Source organism: Orcinus orca, chromosome 20 (genome assembly GCF_937001465.1).
Source record: "Orcinus orca chromosome 20, mOrcOrc1.1, whole genome shotgun sequence".
NCBI classification, from domain to species: domain Eukaryota; kingdom Metazoa; phylum Chordata; class Mammalia; order Artiodactyla; family Delphinidae; genus Orcinus; species Orcinus orca.
In genome coordinates this window covers 49,159,079-49,179,181 of record NC_064578.1, presented here as the reverse complement: position 1 = coordinate 49,179,181, position 20,103 = coordinate 49,159,079, and the positions used below count along the sequence as shown (strand labels likewise).

General features: G+C 55.2%; 3 protein-coding genes across 11 annotated transcripts in view; 1 reads left to right on the top strand and 2 right to left on the bottom strand.

Annotated features, from left to right (window-relative positions):
- PPP1R37 (protein phosphatase 1 regulatory subunit 37) overlaps positions 1-5,434 on the bottom strand; it is a 45,523-nt gene extending 40,089 nt beyond the window's left edge. For all 3 annotated transcript variants that reach the window (XM_033430724.2, XM_004271179.4, XM_033430725.2), the window contains exon 1: positions 3,056-5,434. In XM_033430724.2, the coding sequence (XP_033286615.1) occupies positions 3,056-3,257 (202 nt within the window). In that variant the 5' untranslated portion in view covers positions 3,258-5,434. The remainder of the gene's footprint in view (positions 1-3,055) is intronic.
- Positions 5,435-5,576: 142 nt separating this feature from the next.
- On the bottom strand, positions 5,577-16,084 carry GEMIN7 (gem nuclear organelle associated protein 7). Of its 7 annotated transcripts, XR_007474374.1 has the most exons (4): positions 15,946-16,084; positions 13,719-14,366; positions 8,876-8,963; positions 6,276-6,686 (listed from the first exon to the last, which is right to left on the bottom strand). XR_007474374.1 is itself a non-coding variant. In XM_012533605.3 (3 exons), the coding sequence occupies exon 3, from the start codon at positions 6,259-6,261 to the stop codon at positions 5,875-5,877; it is 387 nt and encodes a 128-aa protein (XP_012389059.1). In that variant the 5' UTR covers positions 6,262-6,269; positions 8,876-8,963; positions 15,946-16,084; the 3' UTR covers positions 5,577-5,874. The 7 variants fall into 7 exon arrangements, 5 of the variants coding, with proteins under 5 accessions (XP_012389059.1, XP_033286642.1, XP_049559548.1 ...); XM_012533605.3 differs by lacking the exons at positions 6,276-6,686; positions 13,719-14,366 and adding an exon at positions 5,577-6,269; XM_033430751.2 differs by lacking the exons at positions 6,276-6,686; positions 15,946-16,084 and adding an exon at positions 5,577-6,269 and having other exon boundaries at positions 13,719-14,344.
- On the top strand, positions 16,015-20,072 carry ZNF296 (zinc finger protein 296). The gene is made up of 3 exons (XM_004271181.4): positions 16,015-16,312; positions 16,624-16,773; positions 18,994-20,072. The coding sequence occupies exons 1-3, from the start codon at positions 16,015-16,017 to the stop codon at positions 19,971-19,973; spliced, it is 1,428 nt and encodes a 475-aa protein (XP_004271229.1). The 3' UTR covers positions 19,974-20,072.
- Positions 20,073-20,103: the final 31 nt, after the last annotated feature.

The following is a 20,103-nucleotide window of genomic DNA, read 5'->3' as shown; positions in this document are numbered from 1 at the left end:
CAGGGCAAGGCCCTGCTGAAAGGGCGCCCTGTGCTGGGGCCCCCAATTCCTCTAGTGGCTGCTTGCTCCCAGCTCCCAGCTCCCAGCTCCTGCACCTCCTGGCCCAGGCAACTTCTCCACCTCTGCGATGGAGAACAGCTTCTGAAGGACCTCTCTTGCAATTCAGATCCGCCAACTCCTCCCTCACCCTTGGCCTTGGGGTCGTGTCACCACAGCAGGCCCCAGAATGACTCCTTCCTCACGCTTCCCACTAGGGCCACAGCTCAAATGACACCCCCTGTGCTTTCCCACAGTTTACAGACCAACTCCAACAGATCTCCTGCCCCTCCTCCAAGTCTGGCCGGCTCCTCCCTGAAGCCCCCAGCCAAGATCCTTGGCTCTCTCAACTAGGCAGTCCCTCGGCCCGACTTGCCACGGCCTGGGGGGCGAGCCTCCACCTCCCTCAGTCCCAGGCCAGCCCACCCCTCCACTGTCCTCCTCAGGCACTGCCAGGCCCACCAAATCCCACCATCCAAACTCACCAACTTCACCAACGACCCCTCCTCTGCCTGGGGCCCAAGATCCCCCAACTCCTTCCCTGTCAGGTCAGTGGCAACCCCTCTGCCCGGCCCAAACGGACCAACTCTCCCAGCCGAAAACATCGATCCATTTCTCCATGTCATCACCTCTCTACCTCAGACCCACCGACTCCTCCAGGGTGTGAGTCCACACCCGTCCTTGCCGCCCCTCCCTAAACTTCCAGGCATGAGAGACTCCCCCAGCCCGTGAGCTATCACCACCTCCACCCCTTACCGGGGGGCAGACCAGTCAGCGACCATCCTCATCCTCTCAACCCCTCCCAGCCAGACGCCAACTGACCCTCTTTCTCGACATTCTTCCCTCCCCCCTGGGGGTTCCCCCCTCCAAACTCCTTCACTGCATCTCCACAACTGCCCACAAGAGAAAAAACAACAACAACAAAAACAAAACCGGACTGAATCTGCCTGGATAACAGCAGCTCTTATTTACGTGGCAGGAACTTACAAGGACTGTCTTATTTAATCCTCACGACTACTCCACAGTAGAAATTAGCACCTCCATTTGCAGAGAAAGAAACAGGAGGCTCAGAGAGGAAAAATGGCTTCCCCAAAGCCCAACAGCTGGTAACACACAGCTGTTCCCCTTCTGGGAACCTGCAGACCAGAAACCTTCCTCCACTCCCAACCCCTCCCCGCTCCAGAATCTCCAGCTAGGCTAACGTCCACAGACGGAACACCTTCCCTTCCCCTCGCCCCGAGCCCACAAATGGACCACGGTTCTGGCCCTCTCCTGGAAGCCGGTGAAGCGGAAACATCCAGGCCCCAGCTCCGTGAGCCAACTCCTCTAGGCTGGCCCCTAAAATGACCAGCAGCACCAACATCTCCCCTAAGATGACCAACAATACCTGCGACTTTATGAAGGCTCACCCTGGCCAATCCCTTTGCACACACAATCTTAGTCAGTCCTCTCTGAAACCCTGTGACGTAGTTTTCTCACCCACTTACAGATGGGAAACGGAGGCTCCGAGGAGTGAGGTACCCAGCCTAAGGTTATGCTTCGGGTACATGGGAGTCAGGATTGAACTGGAGCACCGTCTCATCACCATCCTGCTCTGCCTCTCCAGGTCTTTCCCGCTTCCTGGACTGGATATCATGCTGTAGCCGAGGCCCATTCCAACTCTTCCCTTCCTCAGCCCCAGTCCCCCAAGCCCTCCAACCCAAAAGTGCCCGCCTATTCCTGGGGCCAAGAGCCCAGGGACTGGGCTGGCTCCCAAGGCCAAGAATTTTAAATTAACCACCGTCTCTTTAACAATTAATGGCCAAGATGGCATTTATGGTGGTTCCCCGTGTGTTCAGCTTCCAGTTCCCACGTCTCCCACGCTCACATCAAAGCCACCAATTCCTCCACTGCCCACAGACTAGCAACAGTTCCTCCTCTCTCCCCAGGGCCAACAGACCAACTTCTGTAGAGCCGGGGCCAGGCTGATCCCTCTCTTTGCGGGCTCCATCCCAGCAAGACTGCCAGACCTGGCCAGGACTCAACACTGCCAATCCACCCCTGAAGCAACTTTCCACCTTCCCAGCCCTATGGATAAAACACACTCTTCCAACTGCCCTTTCAGTTTCAACACTGAGCCGACCTTCTCCAGAGGACATACAGCCCATGGACTTGCTCTCTCTCCCCACACCTCACGCCACCAAAGTTCTTCAATGCTCTCACCTTCAACTGACCGGCAACTCCAATTCCCCAATGCTTCCTCAGGGGAAAGAAAAAAAAAAAAAACACCCTCCTAGAGCCAGGCTCCAAAGTTCCTCTGCTCCTGAGTGACTGACAGTGCTCTGCTTCCCTTTATTTGGGGGGAGAGGAAAAGGAGGCACGCAGCGACTTTTCTTAAGGCCAAGACTGAATATCTCCTCTATCTTACCCACCCCCAAACTGACCACCAACTCTGCTACTTTTCTGGCAAGTTTGTTTACTTTGACACCCTTTTCCCAGCCCCAGGATCTACTGACTGGTCTAGAGCCATAACCCAGGTTTATTCCTCTTCCTTCTTTCACCCAAGGAAGTGAACCACATGACCATCCCTTGCCCCGAGGCTTGCAGAACAGCAACTTAATCTTTCTGTCCCCACGGGCCCATCAAACTCCTCCAACTGCCCTTTCAGCGCCAATGTTGACCCACTCTTCCTCCCCTGACCGCTCTATCCTTCTCTGGGGAAACTATAAACTCAAAGGCTACCGCCCTCCTAATCTCCCAAGCCACCAAACTTTCTTTGATTGCTCACCGTTTCAATTCCTAAACAGATCACCTTCACCGTCCCTTGGCGGGGGGTGAGGGGGGGAGTAGCATAAACCAGCTACTTTTCACCTTCCCAATCCAACAGCCACCTCCTCTCTAACACTCTCCAGCTCTAAACTGACGACTGTCTCCTTAAATCATCATTAGGTGCAACTTATTGAGCTCCACCTCTGTGCTGGGGTCTGCACTGACTCCCAGGTCCCCCACCAGCCCGCCTCCACGCTCCAGCCGTAGCTACCGTGTCTCCACGGGTCTTTGGGTTCCACAGCTCCGGACACGATATCTTCGTCGGACGGGAATGTAACGCGCTTGGCCGCAGCCTTGAGGCGCCCGTCGGCCGGGGGCGATGCGGGGCTGGGAGACGGGGCCTCGGCGGGGGCCTCCTCGGCTTCGCCGTCCGCGCCCGGCTCGGGCGGCGCCTCCTGCGGCGGGACCTCCATCGCCGCCGCCACCTCCTCACGGGGGCCCTGGGGACATGCCCCGGGCCCCGGACTTGTCTCTCCGGGGCCTCCCGCCGTCCCGGGGCATGGGCTCAGCCACTGCTTCAGGCGCCGCCTCCGTCCGCTCTCCTGGTCGTCGTAGTCGTCGCCGCCGGGAGCTCGAGCGCGCCTCCCCCGAGCCCCGTGCGCGCCTGCTCGTTCGCAGCCGCACTTTCGTTAAGGGCCGGTGAGCCCGCCGAGTACCCAGAAAAGCAGAAAATCAATTTAAGTTATTTGCAGGTAGAGTTGTCTCGTGCTTTGTTAAAGGGGGTAAACAAAAGGCAGAAAGAGCCACAGGAAAAAGAAACGTGAGCAGTGAATCTGCAGAGCCGGAACTGCAGAATATGAGGGGCGGGGCGAAGTGGACGCCGTCTCCCAGAGCAGCGCGCAAGCGCGAACCTGAGCCGCCCCCACCGCGCCTCCCCGCTTTTATCTAGATAACTAATGTTTAGGCTCTCAGATATTCGTCACGAGCTCAGGCACGGAGAAGGGAATGGAGTTGATAGAAATAAAAATATCTGCTTGGTGGGGCTAGGCCAACTGGTAAGGACAGAAGTAAAGAGATGGAGAACTTGAAAGGGAAGGCGACAGAAGCTGTGTTGAATATATGAGTACAGGTGATGGATGCGGACAGAGGGACCATCTGCCTGCAGACGAAGCCAGTCCCCACTTGCTGGTTAGTCTCTAGCCTTCCATTTGCAGACTGCAGCTTCATCAATAACCCTCTGTATTTGGATAGCGTTGTATAAAATACAATTTAAATTTAAAAATTGAAATAGGAGCCCATAAGGAATATTATAGCCCTGATTTAAGTTGTTTAAAAAACTGAACGAAGGAAGAAATGCCAAAAGCAAGGGACCAATCTGCCAACCAAAATACCGAGCGATGGACCAGGTAGATCACGGAGCCAGTAGCGAACTAGCACGAACTCAAGCCACGCCCCCACAAGGGCTCGATTCAGTCGCTTAATATTCGCATCCGCACTTTCTCCACGCTATCCCAGCCCAACAGGCAACTCGGGGAAGGAGGAGCTAAAACCAAAAAAGGATACGTGGGGAGGAGCAGGCGACATCGTTGCTTAGGCAACTCGAAGCTAGGCCCAGGAGTCGCCAAAGGTAGCTCTGTGAATGGACATATGGGAGCTGAGGCTCTCCACATGCTTCATTCAACTTCACTGGCCACCGCGCTTTGACGACTGAGGAGGAACAAAGCAAATCTCATCCATATTTAATGGAATCTTCACTTACCTTCTTAAATAGATGGAACTACAGAGGGGGCAGAAATTACTTTTTAAAAGTAAATCTGGGCTTCCCTGGTGGCGCAGTGGTTGAGAGTCCGCCTGCCGATGCAGGGGACGAGGGTTCGTGCCCCGGTCCGGGAAGATCCCACATGCCGCGGAGCGGCTGGGCCCGTGAGCCATGGCCGCTGAGCCTGCGCGTCCGGAGCCTGTGCTCCGCAACGGGAGAGGCCACAACAGTGAGAGGCCCGCGTACAGCAAAAAAAAAAAAAAAAAGTGAATCTGCTGAGGGAATTCCCTGGCGATCCAGTGGTTAGGACTCGGCGCTTCCACTGCAGGGGGCAAGGGTTTGATCCCTGGCCCGGAATCTAAGATACCGCATGCCGCCCGCGGCGGCCAAATAAATAAATAAAAACAAATCTGCTGAAAGACTACTAGTAATGGGGCTAAGTAAAGCGAGTGATACGGACGGCCACGCTACACAGCTGGGGTGAAATGGAGAAAGGGCAAAGTTTCACCCTAACCCTTAATCCTCTGCCTTTTCCCAGTGGTGCCGCCACACAGGGTTAGACAGGTCCCAACCAGTCCCCGTATGGGCGGGGAAGCGACTCTACCCACCCAGAGGCCAGGCAATAGGAGGAGCCCTTGCGCGTGACCATGTGACCCAATGCGAGCCGCGCAACTCGTTATGGACATCCTAGACCACCCGAAAAAGAAATCAAGTCCAAATCTCCCAAGTCTGGCATCCAGGTCGCTCCAGCGTTCCCAGAGACTAGCGGGAGGTCCAATCACCACACCTTTATCGGAGTTCCTCCCACTCCCTTGACGTGTCCCCTTCCTGGCCCAGCTCCATGGGATTCAGCCCGTGGATAGCCACCCCGCTACTCCCTAAGTCTGGCTCAATCCCTATAGGGTACATTAAAAAAAAAAAAAAAAAAAAAAAAGGAGGCAAATTTTCCTGGGATAACTGGTACTTTGGCAGGAGGGGAGTATTTCCAGGGCGGCTGAACTTTGCAGCCTCTTCAACAGACAATTTCCCACTAGACAATTTGCCTTCCTTTATTCCCTTTCTCCACCCGGAATCTTCAGGAATGGGCATGAGGCCTAGGTATCTGTACAGTTTAGAGTTCTGTGAGGTACAGCCTTCCTTTCAAGAGGATCTAGAACTCCTGGGGCCGCAGAATTTTACTGTCCCAAGAAGCCAGAGTTGCTTGAAGCTTGGCTCAAAATTTCAAGGGTGTTCCGAACTCTCTGGGGCCCAGAGGTCCAAGCTCAGGAGAATATGGAGGCCTGGGAGGCTGTGGCTACGCCCAAGGAAGAAAGATGAACACGATCACATCTTTACAGTTTGAAGGTGTATGAGATAATGTCACTACACCGGAGCAGCGCCTCAGCCTGCACGCCTATCGGAGTCTGCAGCTGCAACACGTAGAAGTTGGCCACGTCCAGGTCAGTGGCTCCGAAGTGGGCGGTCACATGCACACCCTCGTGCAACGTGAAGCTCACCTGGCGCCCCACCATGGCCAGCAGGCTGCGGAGGTAGCGCTCCCGAAGGGCGGCTCGGGCCCGCTGTTCCTGGGATTCCCGAGATTCTTGAGACTCCGGGATTTCAGGAACCACCGGTTTCAGGAGGGCTCTGCGTCCGTCGGGGGCAAAGCCTCGGCTCAAGCCATCAGGGCCCCGGGGGAGCCGGAGCACGGGCACAGTAGTGGTCAGTGGAGTCTGCATTATCCCGGCTGTTGGGTGAAGAAGAAGAGCAGGGAGCCATTATGGGGAGTGTGGGGCTACAGGAAGAGGGAGCCCGGAGGCCCGGGAACAGAGCGCTGTCTACCCCACCTCCACTTAACCTGACCAAGACCCAATTCCTGAGTCCCCCTCCTAAAATCTGTGCCACCCCTCACCCAGTCCCCCTCTTCCCAGGAACTGGTACCACCATTCATGAGGTCCACGAGAGCAGGGCCTTTGCACTGCTTTGATCACAGCTTTATCCCCAGTCCCTGGCAATAAATATATTTGCTGAAAGAATGAGTCCTGGCCTCCTCTCTTCTCTCACACACAGTCCATCCAATCCATCATGAAATGCGATCTTCCAAACAAATTCCCAGTCACACAGGAGTCAGCTTGAAAGGGCCAAATCCGTGAGTCCATACTTACTGTAAATAGATAAATGAAGAAATACATAAAGGGGGAGAGGGAAAAATCCGCATCGTGCAACGGCAGCTAAAATTGTCAATAGATGCTAAAACTTGTCAGTGAACGTTTCAGAAGGTCCAGGATATCTACAAAGCCTTAAAGTACCTCCTCACAAGATAGTTCTTGTCAAGACTGAAGAGTAACTTTATGGTGGAGAAACCTGGTGGACACCACCCTAACTTAGGCACGAAAGCCAACATGTGCAGCAATAGGACAAACAAACACTGTGTGCATCCTGATGCGATACACTGAGGGCAGGGCACCACTTCTGTGGTCTTCCTGCCAAAAACGGATGACCTGCATCTAACCATGAGGCAACTCAAATTGAGGGATGTTCTACAAAAAAAAAAAAATTATCCTGTTGTTCGAAAATATCAAGATCATAAAAGACAAAGAAAGAAATACTTGGGCGGGGGCGGGGGGGTGTAAGTTCCCTGGTCTAGTGGTTAGGATCGGGCAGTTTCACTACAGTGGCCGGGGTTCAATCCCTGGTCGGGGAACTGAAGCAGCCAAAAAAAAAAAAAAAAAAGAAACACTCGGGGAAAATATATTTTTTTAATTAAAAAAAAAATGTGTATATGTATTCACAACCTAATAGTTCTCACTCTGTCCACTGCCAACATCTCGGTCCAGCCACCGTCACTTCTTGCCTGGACTACTGAAGTCAGCTCCTCACTGGACTCCCAGTTCCACCTTCACCCCCTGCCAGTTTGTCCGCACACACGGCCAGAGGGATCCTGTTAACACCTGAGTCAGATCACAACCCGCCTCTGCTCGGAGCCCTCCCCCCGGCTTCTGTCTTGCTCAGAGTCAAAGCCAAAGTCCTCACCACAGCCCTCAAGGCCCTGAATGCTCCAGATCCAGCCAGCACCCTCGCCGAGCGCGGCGCTTACCCTCTCCACCCGGCCACACTGGCCTCCTCGCTGGGCCTCAGGCATGCCTGGCGCGACCCCTTGGTGGGCCCTGGTACTTGCGGTTCCCTCTGCCTGTACCTCCTCTCCCCTTCCCTGACCACCCTGCCTTCAAGATCTACCCCTCAGCCCCCTCCGTCCAAACGGGCTTCCTCATTCTTCGTCGCACACACCACTCCTGCACGTGACGTTGTCTATTTATTTTTCTGCTTTGGTCTTTCTCCCTGCGAGATGGCTGCCTCCCCACAGGCAGTGACCTTGCTTTCTTCGCACTGCTGTGCCCCCAGCTCCTGAACACTAAGTGGCACAGGGACCAGGCTCCTTAAATACTGTTTCTGCTGGAATGAATGGAGTGGAGAGTGAGCTCCCAGTCCTGCTTATCTGGGTGACCTCAAGCAAGAGACAGTTTCCTCTTCCATTGTGTGGAGGAATGGCACCAATGGCTGGCCACCTCGCCTTGTTATCAGGATTCAACAGGCTCATGCCGGACGTGGCCTATTATGTACTAGGTTCTCCATGAAAGTTACAGTTGAATACCGACTGTATTAGAATCAGTATTGCTGTGTGACCTAGGGTAAGTTGCTTAAACGGTCTGTGCCTCAGTTTCCCCATCTATAAAATGGGGGTGATAAGAGGACCAACCTGACAGGGTTGTCACGGGGACTAAATGACCTAACAAACGTGCAGGTTAAGCAATGGCCTGGAACATATTACATGCCACTGCACTGAAGTGTTTGGGGTTTTTTTGGGTTTTTTTGTTGTTGTTGATTTGGGGTGGTTTTTTTTTTTTGGTTTTTTGGGGGTTTGTTTTTATTGAAGTATAGTTGGTTTACAATGTTGTGTTAGTTTCGGGTGTACAGCAAACCGATTCAGTTACACATATATATGTGTATATATATATATTCTTTTTCAGATTCTTTTCTCTTATAGGTTATTACAGAATATTAAGTAGAGTTCCCTGTGCTATACAGTAGGTCCTTGTTATCTGTTTTACATATAGTAGTGTGGTGATATGTTAATCCCAAACTCTTAATTCACCCTCCCCGGCCACTGCACTGCTGTTGACTGCATGCAGGGAGATGCAGGCTTTGTGAGTAGGAGGAGAGAGAGAGAGAAGGACCTAAGTTTCAGGCAGCACCCCTCCCCTCCCTGTGGCTCCGTCCCCTCTTCTCTAAAGTGATTAACTGAAGTGACTGACACGCATCAGGCACCCAGCGTCCCATCCCAGGGCCACTCACCGTACAGGGGTGATTGGGATTGTCCTTTTTCTTGTGAGCCTCTTCCTGTCTCTGCAGCTCAACTGTCAGCTCCTTGCAAGAAAGGATCCTGCAGAGCAAAGGACCAGGGCTTCTCAACTTCGGCAGTATTGACAGTTGGGCCTGGACTATTCTTGGTCGCGTTGTAAGGTGCTGTCCTGTGCATAGGTGTAGGGTTTGGGCAGCATCCCTGGCCTCTACACGCTAGAGGCAGGAGCGTCCCCCACCCTTACCCCAAGCTGCGACAACCAAAAATGTCTCCACTGGTGAATACTTCGGTAGGAGAATTACAACCCAATAAAGCCATTTTTTTAAAAAGAAGATCTCGGGCTTCCCTGGTGGCACAGTGGTTGAAAGTCCACCTGCCGATGCAGGGGACACGGGTTCGTGTCCCGGTCTGGGAAGATTCCACATGCCGCGGAGCGGCTGGGCCCGTGAGCCATGGCCGCTGAGCCTGCGCATCCGGAGCCTGTGCTCCGCAACGGGAGAGGCCACAACAGTGAGAGGCCCGCGAACCGCAAAAAAAAAAAAAGAAAAAAAAAAAATAAAAAGAAGATCTCCATCTATTGCCAAATGTCCTCTGGGGGACAAAAAAAAAAAAAAAAATCATCTCTGGTTCAGATGCAGACAAACAGATGGACGGTGGGTAACAATGACTACTGAACACATGAACATATTCACAGCCTCACGGACACTCAAAGAGGGGCAGTTTGACAGTCTCCATGAAAACTGCAAACAGGGACCTCCCTGGAAGTCCAGTGGTTAGGACTCGGCACTTCCACTGCTGGAGGCCTGGGCTCGATCCCTGGTTGGGGAACAAAGATCCCACAAGACATGTGGCACGGCCTAAAACCAACCAAACAAACAAAAAAACTGCAAACGCACATGGGTCATTCAGCCCATGCAGGGCCCGGGGTGGAGACTTTTAGCTGTCTACCTTTCTTTACCTTTTAAATTCTGTTTGAATTTGGATCCATTTTGAATCTGTATAACCTTTTCAAAAGAATTTTGAAATTCTAGTTTTTAAAAAGGAAGGGACATATCGGAATGCTTCCACGTCCCTTAAAAAGTGTTAGATCCTCCCTCAGGAATCTGAACTCCCTCTCCTAGCCTTACTGCCACGCACTCCCCAAACCTCTTTCTGTCCCTCACCTGGATCTTTCCAAGTCCTCCTGATAGGACACCCCCGCTGCTGGCCCAAATCTTATTAGCAGAACATATAGCAAAGGTCAGCAAATCTCCTTTGTCAAGGGCGCAATGGTAAATATTTTAGGCTTCAAGGGCCTGTCTCTGTCTCTGTCACAACTACTCAACCCTGCCAGGGTAGGAGGAGAGTGGCCAGACAATACGGCAGCACGTGGAAACGTGGCGGTGCTCCAATCAAACCTTACTTCTTGGGACACTGATACCGCATTTTATATACTTTCATGCGCCACAAAAGATTTTGTTAGTTTTTCAACCACTTAAAAATGCAAAACCCACTCTCAGCTCTTGAGCCATATGAGAACGTGCGGCAGGCCACAGCTCACCACCTGGCATAGGGGATGAGGGTGTGGTCTGGGGGAGAGCGGGTGGGTCCCAGCCCTCCCAGATTCACTACAAGGGGTCTGGGCAGATCCCTGCAACTCTAGGAGCAGCCTCCCTGATCCGGTTCCTCATCCGTGAAATGAAACGTTAAAAAAAGACCTCCTAGGGCTGTCGGGAAGATCTTTCAGGGGGAGGTTGCCGATCACACAGGCAAAGGACATCTGCAGTATCCTGGGCTCCTCACTTTCTCTCCCACCCACACCCAGTCCTTCAGTCAAGTTTGTCAGCTCCACCCTCAAAAATGCATCCAGCATCTGGGAACTTCTCACCATCCCTACTCTGACCCTTCCTCGGTCTAGCCACCATCACCTCCCACCTGGACTATTTCAGTAGCCTCCCCACTGGGCTCCTGGCCTCCACCTTCACCCCAGTCTGTTCCCCACATGGCTGTCAGAGGGATCTTCCCGTCAGAACTAAGTCTGATCACACCCCTCCTCTGCTCAGAGACCTCCCATGGCTCCTATCCCACCCAGCGCAAAAGCAAAAGTCCTCACCATGGCTACAAGGCTCTATCACCTCTCTGACCTCATCTCCCACCCTTCTACCCTTTGGTCACCAGTGTCAGTCCCTGAAAATGCCAAGCACATTCCTGCCTCAGGGCCTTTGCATGTGCTGTTCTTACTGCCTGGAACCCTCTTCCATTTGGGAGACATATATATATTTCCAGACACATGACTCACCTTCCTCCCTTACTTCATTCAGCTCGCTGCTCAAACATCATCTTTACAGGGAGGAAAATAATAGCCCTTTCACCCTGCAGTATCTTTTTTTTCCCACAGCACTATCACCTCCTGACAATATGCATTTACTCGTTTGCCTATGCGCTTGTCTGTTCTGCCACAGGACATAAGCCTTCGAGAGAAGGGATATATCTGATTACGTCACAGCTCCATCCCCAGCCCTAATTAGGGCCTGGCAACCAGGGGGGACTCAGTAAACCTTTGTGGAAGGGTTCACTCCCCCTGTTATCTGAGTGCCTGCTCTGTGCCTGGCCCATGCTGGGTGGTGCTAGAGACACAGCTGGGAGTGAAAGAGCCCAGCCCTGCCCTCCTGGGCTCACAGTCCAGTGGATGACACACACTAGGTCTCCACACAATGACCACCCAGAGTGGGCAGGGCTGGAATGAAGGAGCCCGGGGGCCTCAGGAGCCCAGGGCAGACACCTGGCCCTGCCTGGGGGATAAGAGGTGGTTTTCAGGAAAGATCTCTCTGATAAGGTTACTTTGGAGCAAAGACCAGAATGAAATGAGGAATTGAGCCATGTGGAGATCTGGGGGGAAAGCATTGCAGTTCGAGGGAGCAGCAAATGCAAAGCCCATGGAAGGGAGACTGAGGCACAGCAAGGAGGCCGGTATGCAGGGGGCTGGGGCAAGGGCAGAATGTGCAGGGGCTTGAGGACTGGGGTCTCGCCAGGGGCTGGTTCTGAGCAGAGGAGGGGCAGGGTCTGACTTGTGGTAATCACGGGATACCTCTGCCTGCTGCAAGGAAGAATGGACTGTGAGAGCAAAGGGAGAAGCAGACAGCCTGGTGAGGAAGCCACTGCAGTGGGCGGTGTGGAAGATGACAGGTGTCTGGGACGGGGTTGGGGGGTGGGGGGGTGGGGAGGAGTGATTGGATTAGGCTATCTTTTGAGGGTTGAGAGCCCTCACTATTTGCTAATGGACTGAGCAAAGCTGAGGAAGACTCCCTGGTTTTTGCCTGATGGGCAAGACCACAGTGAATGGAATTAATGGGATTGGTACATTTTCATTATCTCACCATTACTGGCTGTGAATGAGATTAAGGGACATATACATTTTCTAATGTATCTGACCACTGCATTCCCAGTTCAGTCAAGGGTCATCAGCTCCCAGGGCTTTCTCTCCCAACCTAGGTTAACACTTAAGTATTTTAGGAGAAACACTCTCCTCTCTAGGGCTAGTACTTAATGAAGGACCGATGGGAATTATGCAAGTGGCCAAAGAATTATGTTCTTTGGATTAAACGTGTTTAATTACATGACTAATTAAACATGTTAGTCATGTTTTCTCCATTAGGGAGGAAAAAAAAAAGATTTGGTCATACCTGCACAAGCCCCATTTTCCCGAAGAGGAAACTGAAGCTGGACGATGCCAAATCATTGACTGGGTGCAGGCTTGCGATTGGCAGGAAAAGGGAGCAAATCCAGGCTGGTCTGATAACAGAGTCAGGGCCATCACCCCTGCCCTGGGAGCAGGGCAGTTTTTTTCAGCCAGCATAGGGGAGTCCTTGGAGGTTTGGGAGTCAAGGTGTGACCTGATAAGAAACTGGTTTGAGAAAGGTCACATAGGGTGTGTCCAAGACAGCAAAAGCAGGTATTATCCATTCTCCCTGGTGACCAAGCCTGAGAGTCCTTTATCCTGTCAGTCTCCAAGCCAAGGATTTCCTGCCCAGGTTTCAGTAAAAAATGTCCAAACCCCTTTCCCACTAGAAAAACGAAAGTGCCCATCGCTTTGGTCAATGGCAGGGCCAGGAGATTCACAGACTTCCATCCCGGGGGCCTCAGTACTCACTTTCTAGAAAATGGGAACGATGTGTTCCGTGGACAAACTAACCCTTCAGTTGCCAGGTGGAGAACCAGCTGAGTTACCAGCTTAACCGAGATACTGACCAGCCTACACCCACCTCATGGGTGGGCCCTGTCTGGATGCAAATTAGTTAAATGGGCCACACACACACATACACTCACACACACCCCGTGAGGATCGGGACCCCAAATGCAGAATCCCACCCCCTCAACCTCCGCCCACTGGGCCGGTCAGTTTCCTTTCAATTCCGCTCTGGCCACGCATCGCTCTCCTTTTCTTACACTAAGTAGGTCCTCCCGGCCCTCAGGCGTCCACTCCCCACTCCGCCCTGGGCTAGACGTTCTTCCCACCTCCCGGCTCAGATTAGGCGAGCGATTCCACTCCGGGAAAGGCGGGAGTCTCAAGACTGCAGCCGTTATTACTGTTATAATATCGTCGTCGTTATTGTTTTCCCGAGGGGGTGCATTCCGCCCCCACCTCCACCCCGGGCGCGGGAGTGTGTGCGCTGCTGCGTTCGGAACCAGAGTCCCGGGTGCAGGCGTTCGGGGACCAGAACGTCCCAGCAGCCGGCGTTGCAGGCGCGGACTTGACTCTTGCCGCCACTCCCGGTCTTGCACGCGGGTGGGCGTCCCGGGCCGGTGCCGGGGAACGGGAAAGTGCTCGCAACCCACCAGCAACAATCCCGCACTCACCGAGGTCTGCAGCGGCTGGAGCCCCCACTTCCGCCGGCGCCCCAGCTGCAGAGGCCCGGGCGGGCCGCGAGCCGCCGAGCCTGGGTTCCGCCCGCGCCGCCAACGCCCCACGTGGTCTCGGGCGGGCTCGCGGGCTCGGAAGCCAGCACAGACCCGGGCGCCACCCTGCCAGCGGCTTGGCCCAGCGCTTAGAGCTGATCCACCAGTCTGCGAGGTGGGGACGTCCAGGATACCCATTTTACAGAAGAAGAAATTGAGGCGCCTCCCGTCTGAGTTAAGTGCAGATTGGACTTGGCACCCCCATCCCCCTACACGTGCACACTCCTACCCCTCACCTCCAGTCCGAACCCCACCTTCCCTACTTGATCATGCTCTCAGCAGCCACGCACCAGGCAAAAAGCCTTGGAGAGCAGCAGCTGGGAGAGACCAGAGGCGGTCATTCCTGCAGCCCTCCCCGCAGCCCCATCTTACACAGGGGGAAACTGAGGTCCTGAAAGGCAAAATGTATGGCCTGAGGTGGAAACGCGCTGCTGTGGGCTCAGAATTCACTTCTTCCACACGGTTTCAGTAAGGCAGGGCCTTGTGGGCCTTGGCTTCCCAGGGGACCCCCAAGACCCGGTGCCTGGTACGCAGACCCTCTGCAAATATCTATTGAAAGAATGCACATAGCAGGAGCTCAGTACACAATTTGTTAACTGAACTATGAACGATTAGGGGCTCTATTTGTGAACAAGACAGACTCCGCTCCTGCCATCTCAGAACCTACATTCTAGGGAGGCTGAGAGGGACACCACAGGTTATTACATGAACAAATACATCGACAAGATCCTTCAGGGCTTGACAAGGATGTAAAAGGAATAAAATAAGGGCAATGGGGTAATGGGTGGCAGGGTTGGGGGAGGTTGGGTGGTCAGGGGAGGTGGCACTGAGGAAGCCACGTTAGGTAACAGATGGGAAACCTGAGGCCCAGGAGGGAACTGGGGACAGATGGAGGTCATGGAGTGTAAATTGTAAGGCCTTCAGCAGGGTGGGGCTCCTTTAGATCCTGTGGTCAGGGAGGTCCTCTGCTCTCAGGAGGACAATTGAGCTGAGACCTGAATAACAATATGAGGAACCCTCAGGCCTGCAGTGGAGATTAGCATGTGAAATTCCCTCAGTGCTGGGCGGCAGGGGCGGACTGACCCTGGCCCTGACCTCAGGGGGCTTGTGTTGGGGGAAGGGGTGAGAGGACAGTAAACAAACAGTTGTAGATCTGATATGGTTGGTGCCAGGAAGAAAAGAAAACTTGCAGGGTTGAAGGGTGGGGCAGGGTGTTGATACCACTTCAAACAGTGATCAGAGAGAGCAGCCTTGAGGAGGGAAGTTCGAGGAGGCCCCATCCGAGGGAGGCAAGACGGTTGGCTATTTGGTTTTAAAGACGATCTCAGGTCTAAGAGCAGAGTCAATGTATATGATCACGACCCTCCTCTGCTCAAAACCTTCCCAGGGCTTCCATCTCAGAAAAGCCAAAGACTTTAAAGTGGTCAAAAGACGCCCTTGAAGCTGACCTCGTTTTCTCACAGAACTCAATCAATACAGAACTTAATCACTACAGAACTCCTAGAATACGCAGGCCCGGCATGGGGAGAAAATTGAGGCCCACCCGTCACCCCAGTAATCCTGTCCCTTTATAATCCTTCCTGGATTTTTTTTTTTTTTTCTCCATGACAGGTGTCACGGAAGGCACTCTGTATTTTACATAGTTATCTTGTTGAGAGTCCTGTCTCCCTGAACGAATAAACTGCATGAGGCCAGGGTTATCGTGTTTTGTACCCTGCTGCATCCCCAGTACTTGGTCCAGAACCTGGTGCATAGTAGACGCTCAATCAATGTTTGCCCAGGGAACTTTTATTGTAATGCGTTTAATGGAACAGACCAGATTACTATCAGGCGCCCAGGTAGAAACGTGGCCCCTACCACTTTCTCGCTTGGGGGTGTGTGTGGGCACCTTGTGCCTCAGTTTCCACCAGCCCGAAAACGGGATCAGGAATAGCTGTTTCTATGCGTGGTTGTGTGAACTCGTTATGGTTAAGATTTGATCACTTAGAGAAACGCAGGGGGCATGGTCCAGATTAAGTTTGGCTGAGGGTGGGGCAGTCCTCTCGCGTCAGGCCCCGCCTCGGTGGGCGGAGCCACGGGCCGGGCCAGCACGTGTAAGAGTTCGCCGCGGGTCGCCGCAGTCACTCACCTGGGCGCCTCGGTGTGAGCGCGCACGGCTCGCGAGTCCTCCGCCCGCCAGTCCGCCTGCCCGTGACCCATGTCCCGCCGCAAGGCCGGCTGCATGCCTCGCCGAAGAGAGCCCGCTCCCGCCGCCAACTCAGACGACGAGATGGAGATGCCGGACCTCTTCATCGATGTGAAGCTCGAGCCGGACCCGCGGCCCCTACAGGCCCGGCGGCTAGGGCCCTTCAACCCGAAGGAAATGCCCGCGCCGGGGCGGTTCGAGGGCGAACCCCGCCACTCCCTCGGCCCCGTGCCCGCTGGCGGCCTCTTCCACGCCCTGGGCCTGCGCAACCAGTGGGCGCCGTGGACGCCGCTGACCCCGCACCTTCCCGGTGAGCGCCCCCTGCCCCTGCCCCGGGCCCGCCCGCCTCCCTCCCCTCTCTCTCCTCTCTCCTCTCTCCTCTCTCCTTTCTCTCTCTCTCCCTCTCTCTCTCTCTCTCTCTCTCTCTCTCGTTCGTGGGACCTCCTTCTCGGGGCACCGCCCCCCGCATCCCCCCACCCGCACTAACCCCCCTGCCTTATTTTCCTCGCCAGGTCCTGGCCTCCAGCCCCCCTTTTGACCTTCGGGTTTCCCCTCTCCCTCGGAACCCCCAGGCCCCATCCTGGCCCCACCCCACGCTCACCACCCGCTTCCTCCCTGCAGACCGCCAGCCGTGGACCGACAAACACCCAGATCTGTTGACCTGCGGCCGCTGCCTGCAGACTTTCCCGTTGGAGGCCATCACTGCTTTCATGGACCACAAGAAGCTGGGCTGTCAGCTCTTCAGAGGCCCCAGCCCCTGCCAGAGCTCAGGTGAGTAAAGCCGGAATGCAGTCCCTGGTCTCAAGTTCAAGGGCCCAGCTTCCTGTGGGAGAAGGGGCTGACCTGGACAGGCGGGGCAGTGAGCACTACTTCCCCTTTCTGGCTCCCCACTGGGTGCAGCCTAGGCGTGGCCAGAGCCTGCCCTGTCCTAGGGCTGAGACTAGTGGTGGTGAGGGGGGTGGGTGAGGATGGGGGCTGGGCAGGGAAGCAGGGCCACCCACAGGGTGTGGCCAGCCCCAGAAGACTGGTCTGGGGATTTGCCATACACACACCCCCAATCTGGTTTCACTTCTCCTTCCCCTTGGCCAGAAATAACTGGCCAGGTGGCTGGACCAGTGTGGCAGCAGGGGGCACCTCTGGGGAGGGCAGCGGCCTGGGGGAGGGGAGCTGAGGCCGGCTGGACCGGGGGGTGTTGTCACCCCCTCCCCCTCTTTATCACTTCTGATTGAGGTGCTGGGCATTTGCTCAGAGACAGGGAAGGGACTTCTGGTTTCCCTCCCTGATGGAATCTCCCAGCCTTGCATGCTGGGAAGGCCCTGTTTTGAGCCAGGTCCTGGGTGTCTGGATACCTGGGTTCCTCCCCTCGGGTAGGAATTAAAACTCTTAACTTGGTACTAGACTCTTGGCGAGCTGAGCTTTTGGTCAGCGTTGATGATGGGGCTCATCCACAGCTCTAGATTGCCAGTCTCTGGGCCATGTGCTCCTGGGGATTTGTGAGAAATGGAATTATATTCAGGGCCGGGCCAGGGAGAGGGTCCTGTGGTGGGAGGGGGGGAGGAGGAATTATGATTGGCTCAGCTGCAGAGTTAGGGCCTGGTGGGCAAAGGAGGGGCTGTGATGGGATCATTAGAACAATACACTCTTAGGTGCTTGGACTTGGGAGAATTGTGGACACCTCAGCTAATGTTTACTGAGGGCTTGGTGGATCCCAACTCTCAGCTGGTTCTGAGCTCACAGCAAGTCTAAAGGGAGAAGACCCCTAGATCCCCATATTCTAGCAAATGAGGAAACTGAGGCTCCGAGAGGGGTATTTCTTGCCCAAGGTCACACAGCTAGGGAGCAGGAGAGCCAGCTGGAAGTCAGGCCAGGCTGGCCCTCTCCAACCCCACCCATGCTCTTGACCCTGGTGTTGCATCAGGAAAGCCACCCCCATCCAAGACATAAAGGCAAATAGATCTGGCAGTACCTTACTGACAGTACCTGGAGTGTCTTGATTTGGAGGAGTCTCAATTTGGGTTCCATAAAGAGGGAGGGGAACCTAGCTCACCGTCCACACCCCTACCTCTCTAGGTGGCTGCTAAGCCTTCTCCCCATTTAGACCTTGGCTCCCTCTTCTGTAAGGCAGGAAAAGGGGATCATGCGTGGGACCCAGGAGCCTGGGGCCTGGCACAGAAACCCACTCAGTTATCAAGAGCTGTTTTGATTATTAAACCAATCTTTTTTCTTGAAAACCTCTATCTCCCACCCCCTGGGTTTCTGGATTGAAACCCCAGCTCCACCCATTCCTAGCTGTGTGACCTTGGGGAAAGGTCTCTTTGCCTCAGTTTTCCCGTCTGGAAAACGGAGGTCTTATTTCCTGCCTCGAAGGAAAGTTGTGAGAGGGAGCTGAGCGTGCCAGGTGGCAGGTGCCTAGCGCACTGAACTGGATCACCTGCTCAGCAAGGCCTTCCTAACCCCAGTAATAAAATAACACCCCCCCATCCATCACTCTGCTCTAACTTGTTTCTTTCTCTTTTTTTTTTGCGGTACGCGGGCCTCTCACTGTTGTGGCCTCTCCCGTTGCGGAGCACAGGCTCCGGAAGTGCACGCTCAGCGGCCATGGCTCACAGGCGCAGCCGCTCTGCGGCATGTGGGATCTTCCCGGACCTGGGCACGAACCCGTGTCCCCTGCATTGGCAGGTGAACTCGCAACCACTGCGCCACCTGGGAAGCCCTCTGCTCTAACTTTTAAGTTTTTCTTGAAGATTTTTCAAACACAAAGAAAATCCCCAAGTACTTATCATCCACTGCACGGATTTTCCTTGCTTCTTGTCTGTCCACTCACCTCTCTGAACACCAGCTTCCTGAGGGCAGGGAGTCTCGCCTCTTACTGCTGCCTCTCAGCTCCTGGAATAGAGCCTCTCCCCCAGCAGGTGTCCAGCCGGCAGCTGTGAACAGCAACTGCTCTGACTTGCCTGACACACTAACCCCTGGCCCTTCTCTTCTCTGCAGAACGCGAGGACCTGAAGGCCTTGAGCTGCCTCCGCTGCGGCCGACAGTTCACAGGAGCCTGGAAACTGCTGCGCCACGCCCAGTGGGACCACGGACTGTCCATCTACCAGACGGAACCCGAGGCCCCAGAGGCCCCGCTGCTGGGCCTGGCCGAGGTGGCTGCTGCCGTGTCGGCGGTGGCGGGGCCAGAAGCCGAGGCCAAGGGCCCCCGGCTGGGTTCCACCCGACGGAGCCCCACCTGCCCCGTGTGCAAGAAGACCCTCAGCTCCTTCAGCAACCTGAAGGTGCACATGCGCTCGCACACTGGCGAGCGGCCCTACGCCTGTGACCAGTGTCCCTATGCCTGCGCCCAGAGCAGCAAGCTCAACCGCCACAAGAAGACCCATCGGCAGCAGCTACAGCCCCAGAGCCCCTGCGTGGCCGATGCCAGTCGGGAGCAGGCCTCCGCCGCCCCTCCGGAGCCGGCCGCCCATGCCGCCGCCCCGGCCAGCATCCTCCAGTGCAGCGGCGGAGAGGGGGCCGGAGCAGCCGCCACGGCGGGGGTCCAGGAACCTGGGGCTCCTGGCGGTGGGGCCCAGGTGGGCCCCGGCGTGGACGGCTGGGGAGCTGACACCAAGGAGCAGAGAACTGACCCCGAGAAGAACCAGAAGACGTCACCCAAGAAGACGCTGAAGCCAGCGGGCAAGAGCCGGGGTCCCGGGCCCGGGGGCAGCTGCGAGTTCTGCGGGAAGCATTTCACCAACAGCAGCAACCTGACGGTGCACCGGCGCTCGCACACGGGCGAGCGGCCCTACGCCTGCGAGCTCTGTTCCTACGCCTGCGCCCAGAGCAGCAAACTCAACCGCCACCGCCGCATGCACGGCCTGGGGCCTGGCGGGCCCCGCTTCAAGTGCCCCCACTGCTGCGTGCCCTTCGGCCTGCGGGCCACCCTGGACAAGCATCTGCGGCAGAAGCACCCCGACGTGGTTGGGGATGCCTGAGCCGCGGGCATGCCCCCTGCGGTCCCCCGCACCGCCGTGAACCGCTTCTGTGACCTCCCTGTCCTTCCCCTGCAAGTAAATCCTCCCTCCCCACAGTTACACATGCGTTTGGACTCTGGCTTTCTTGGGG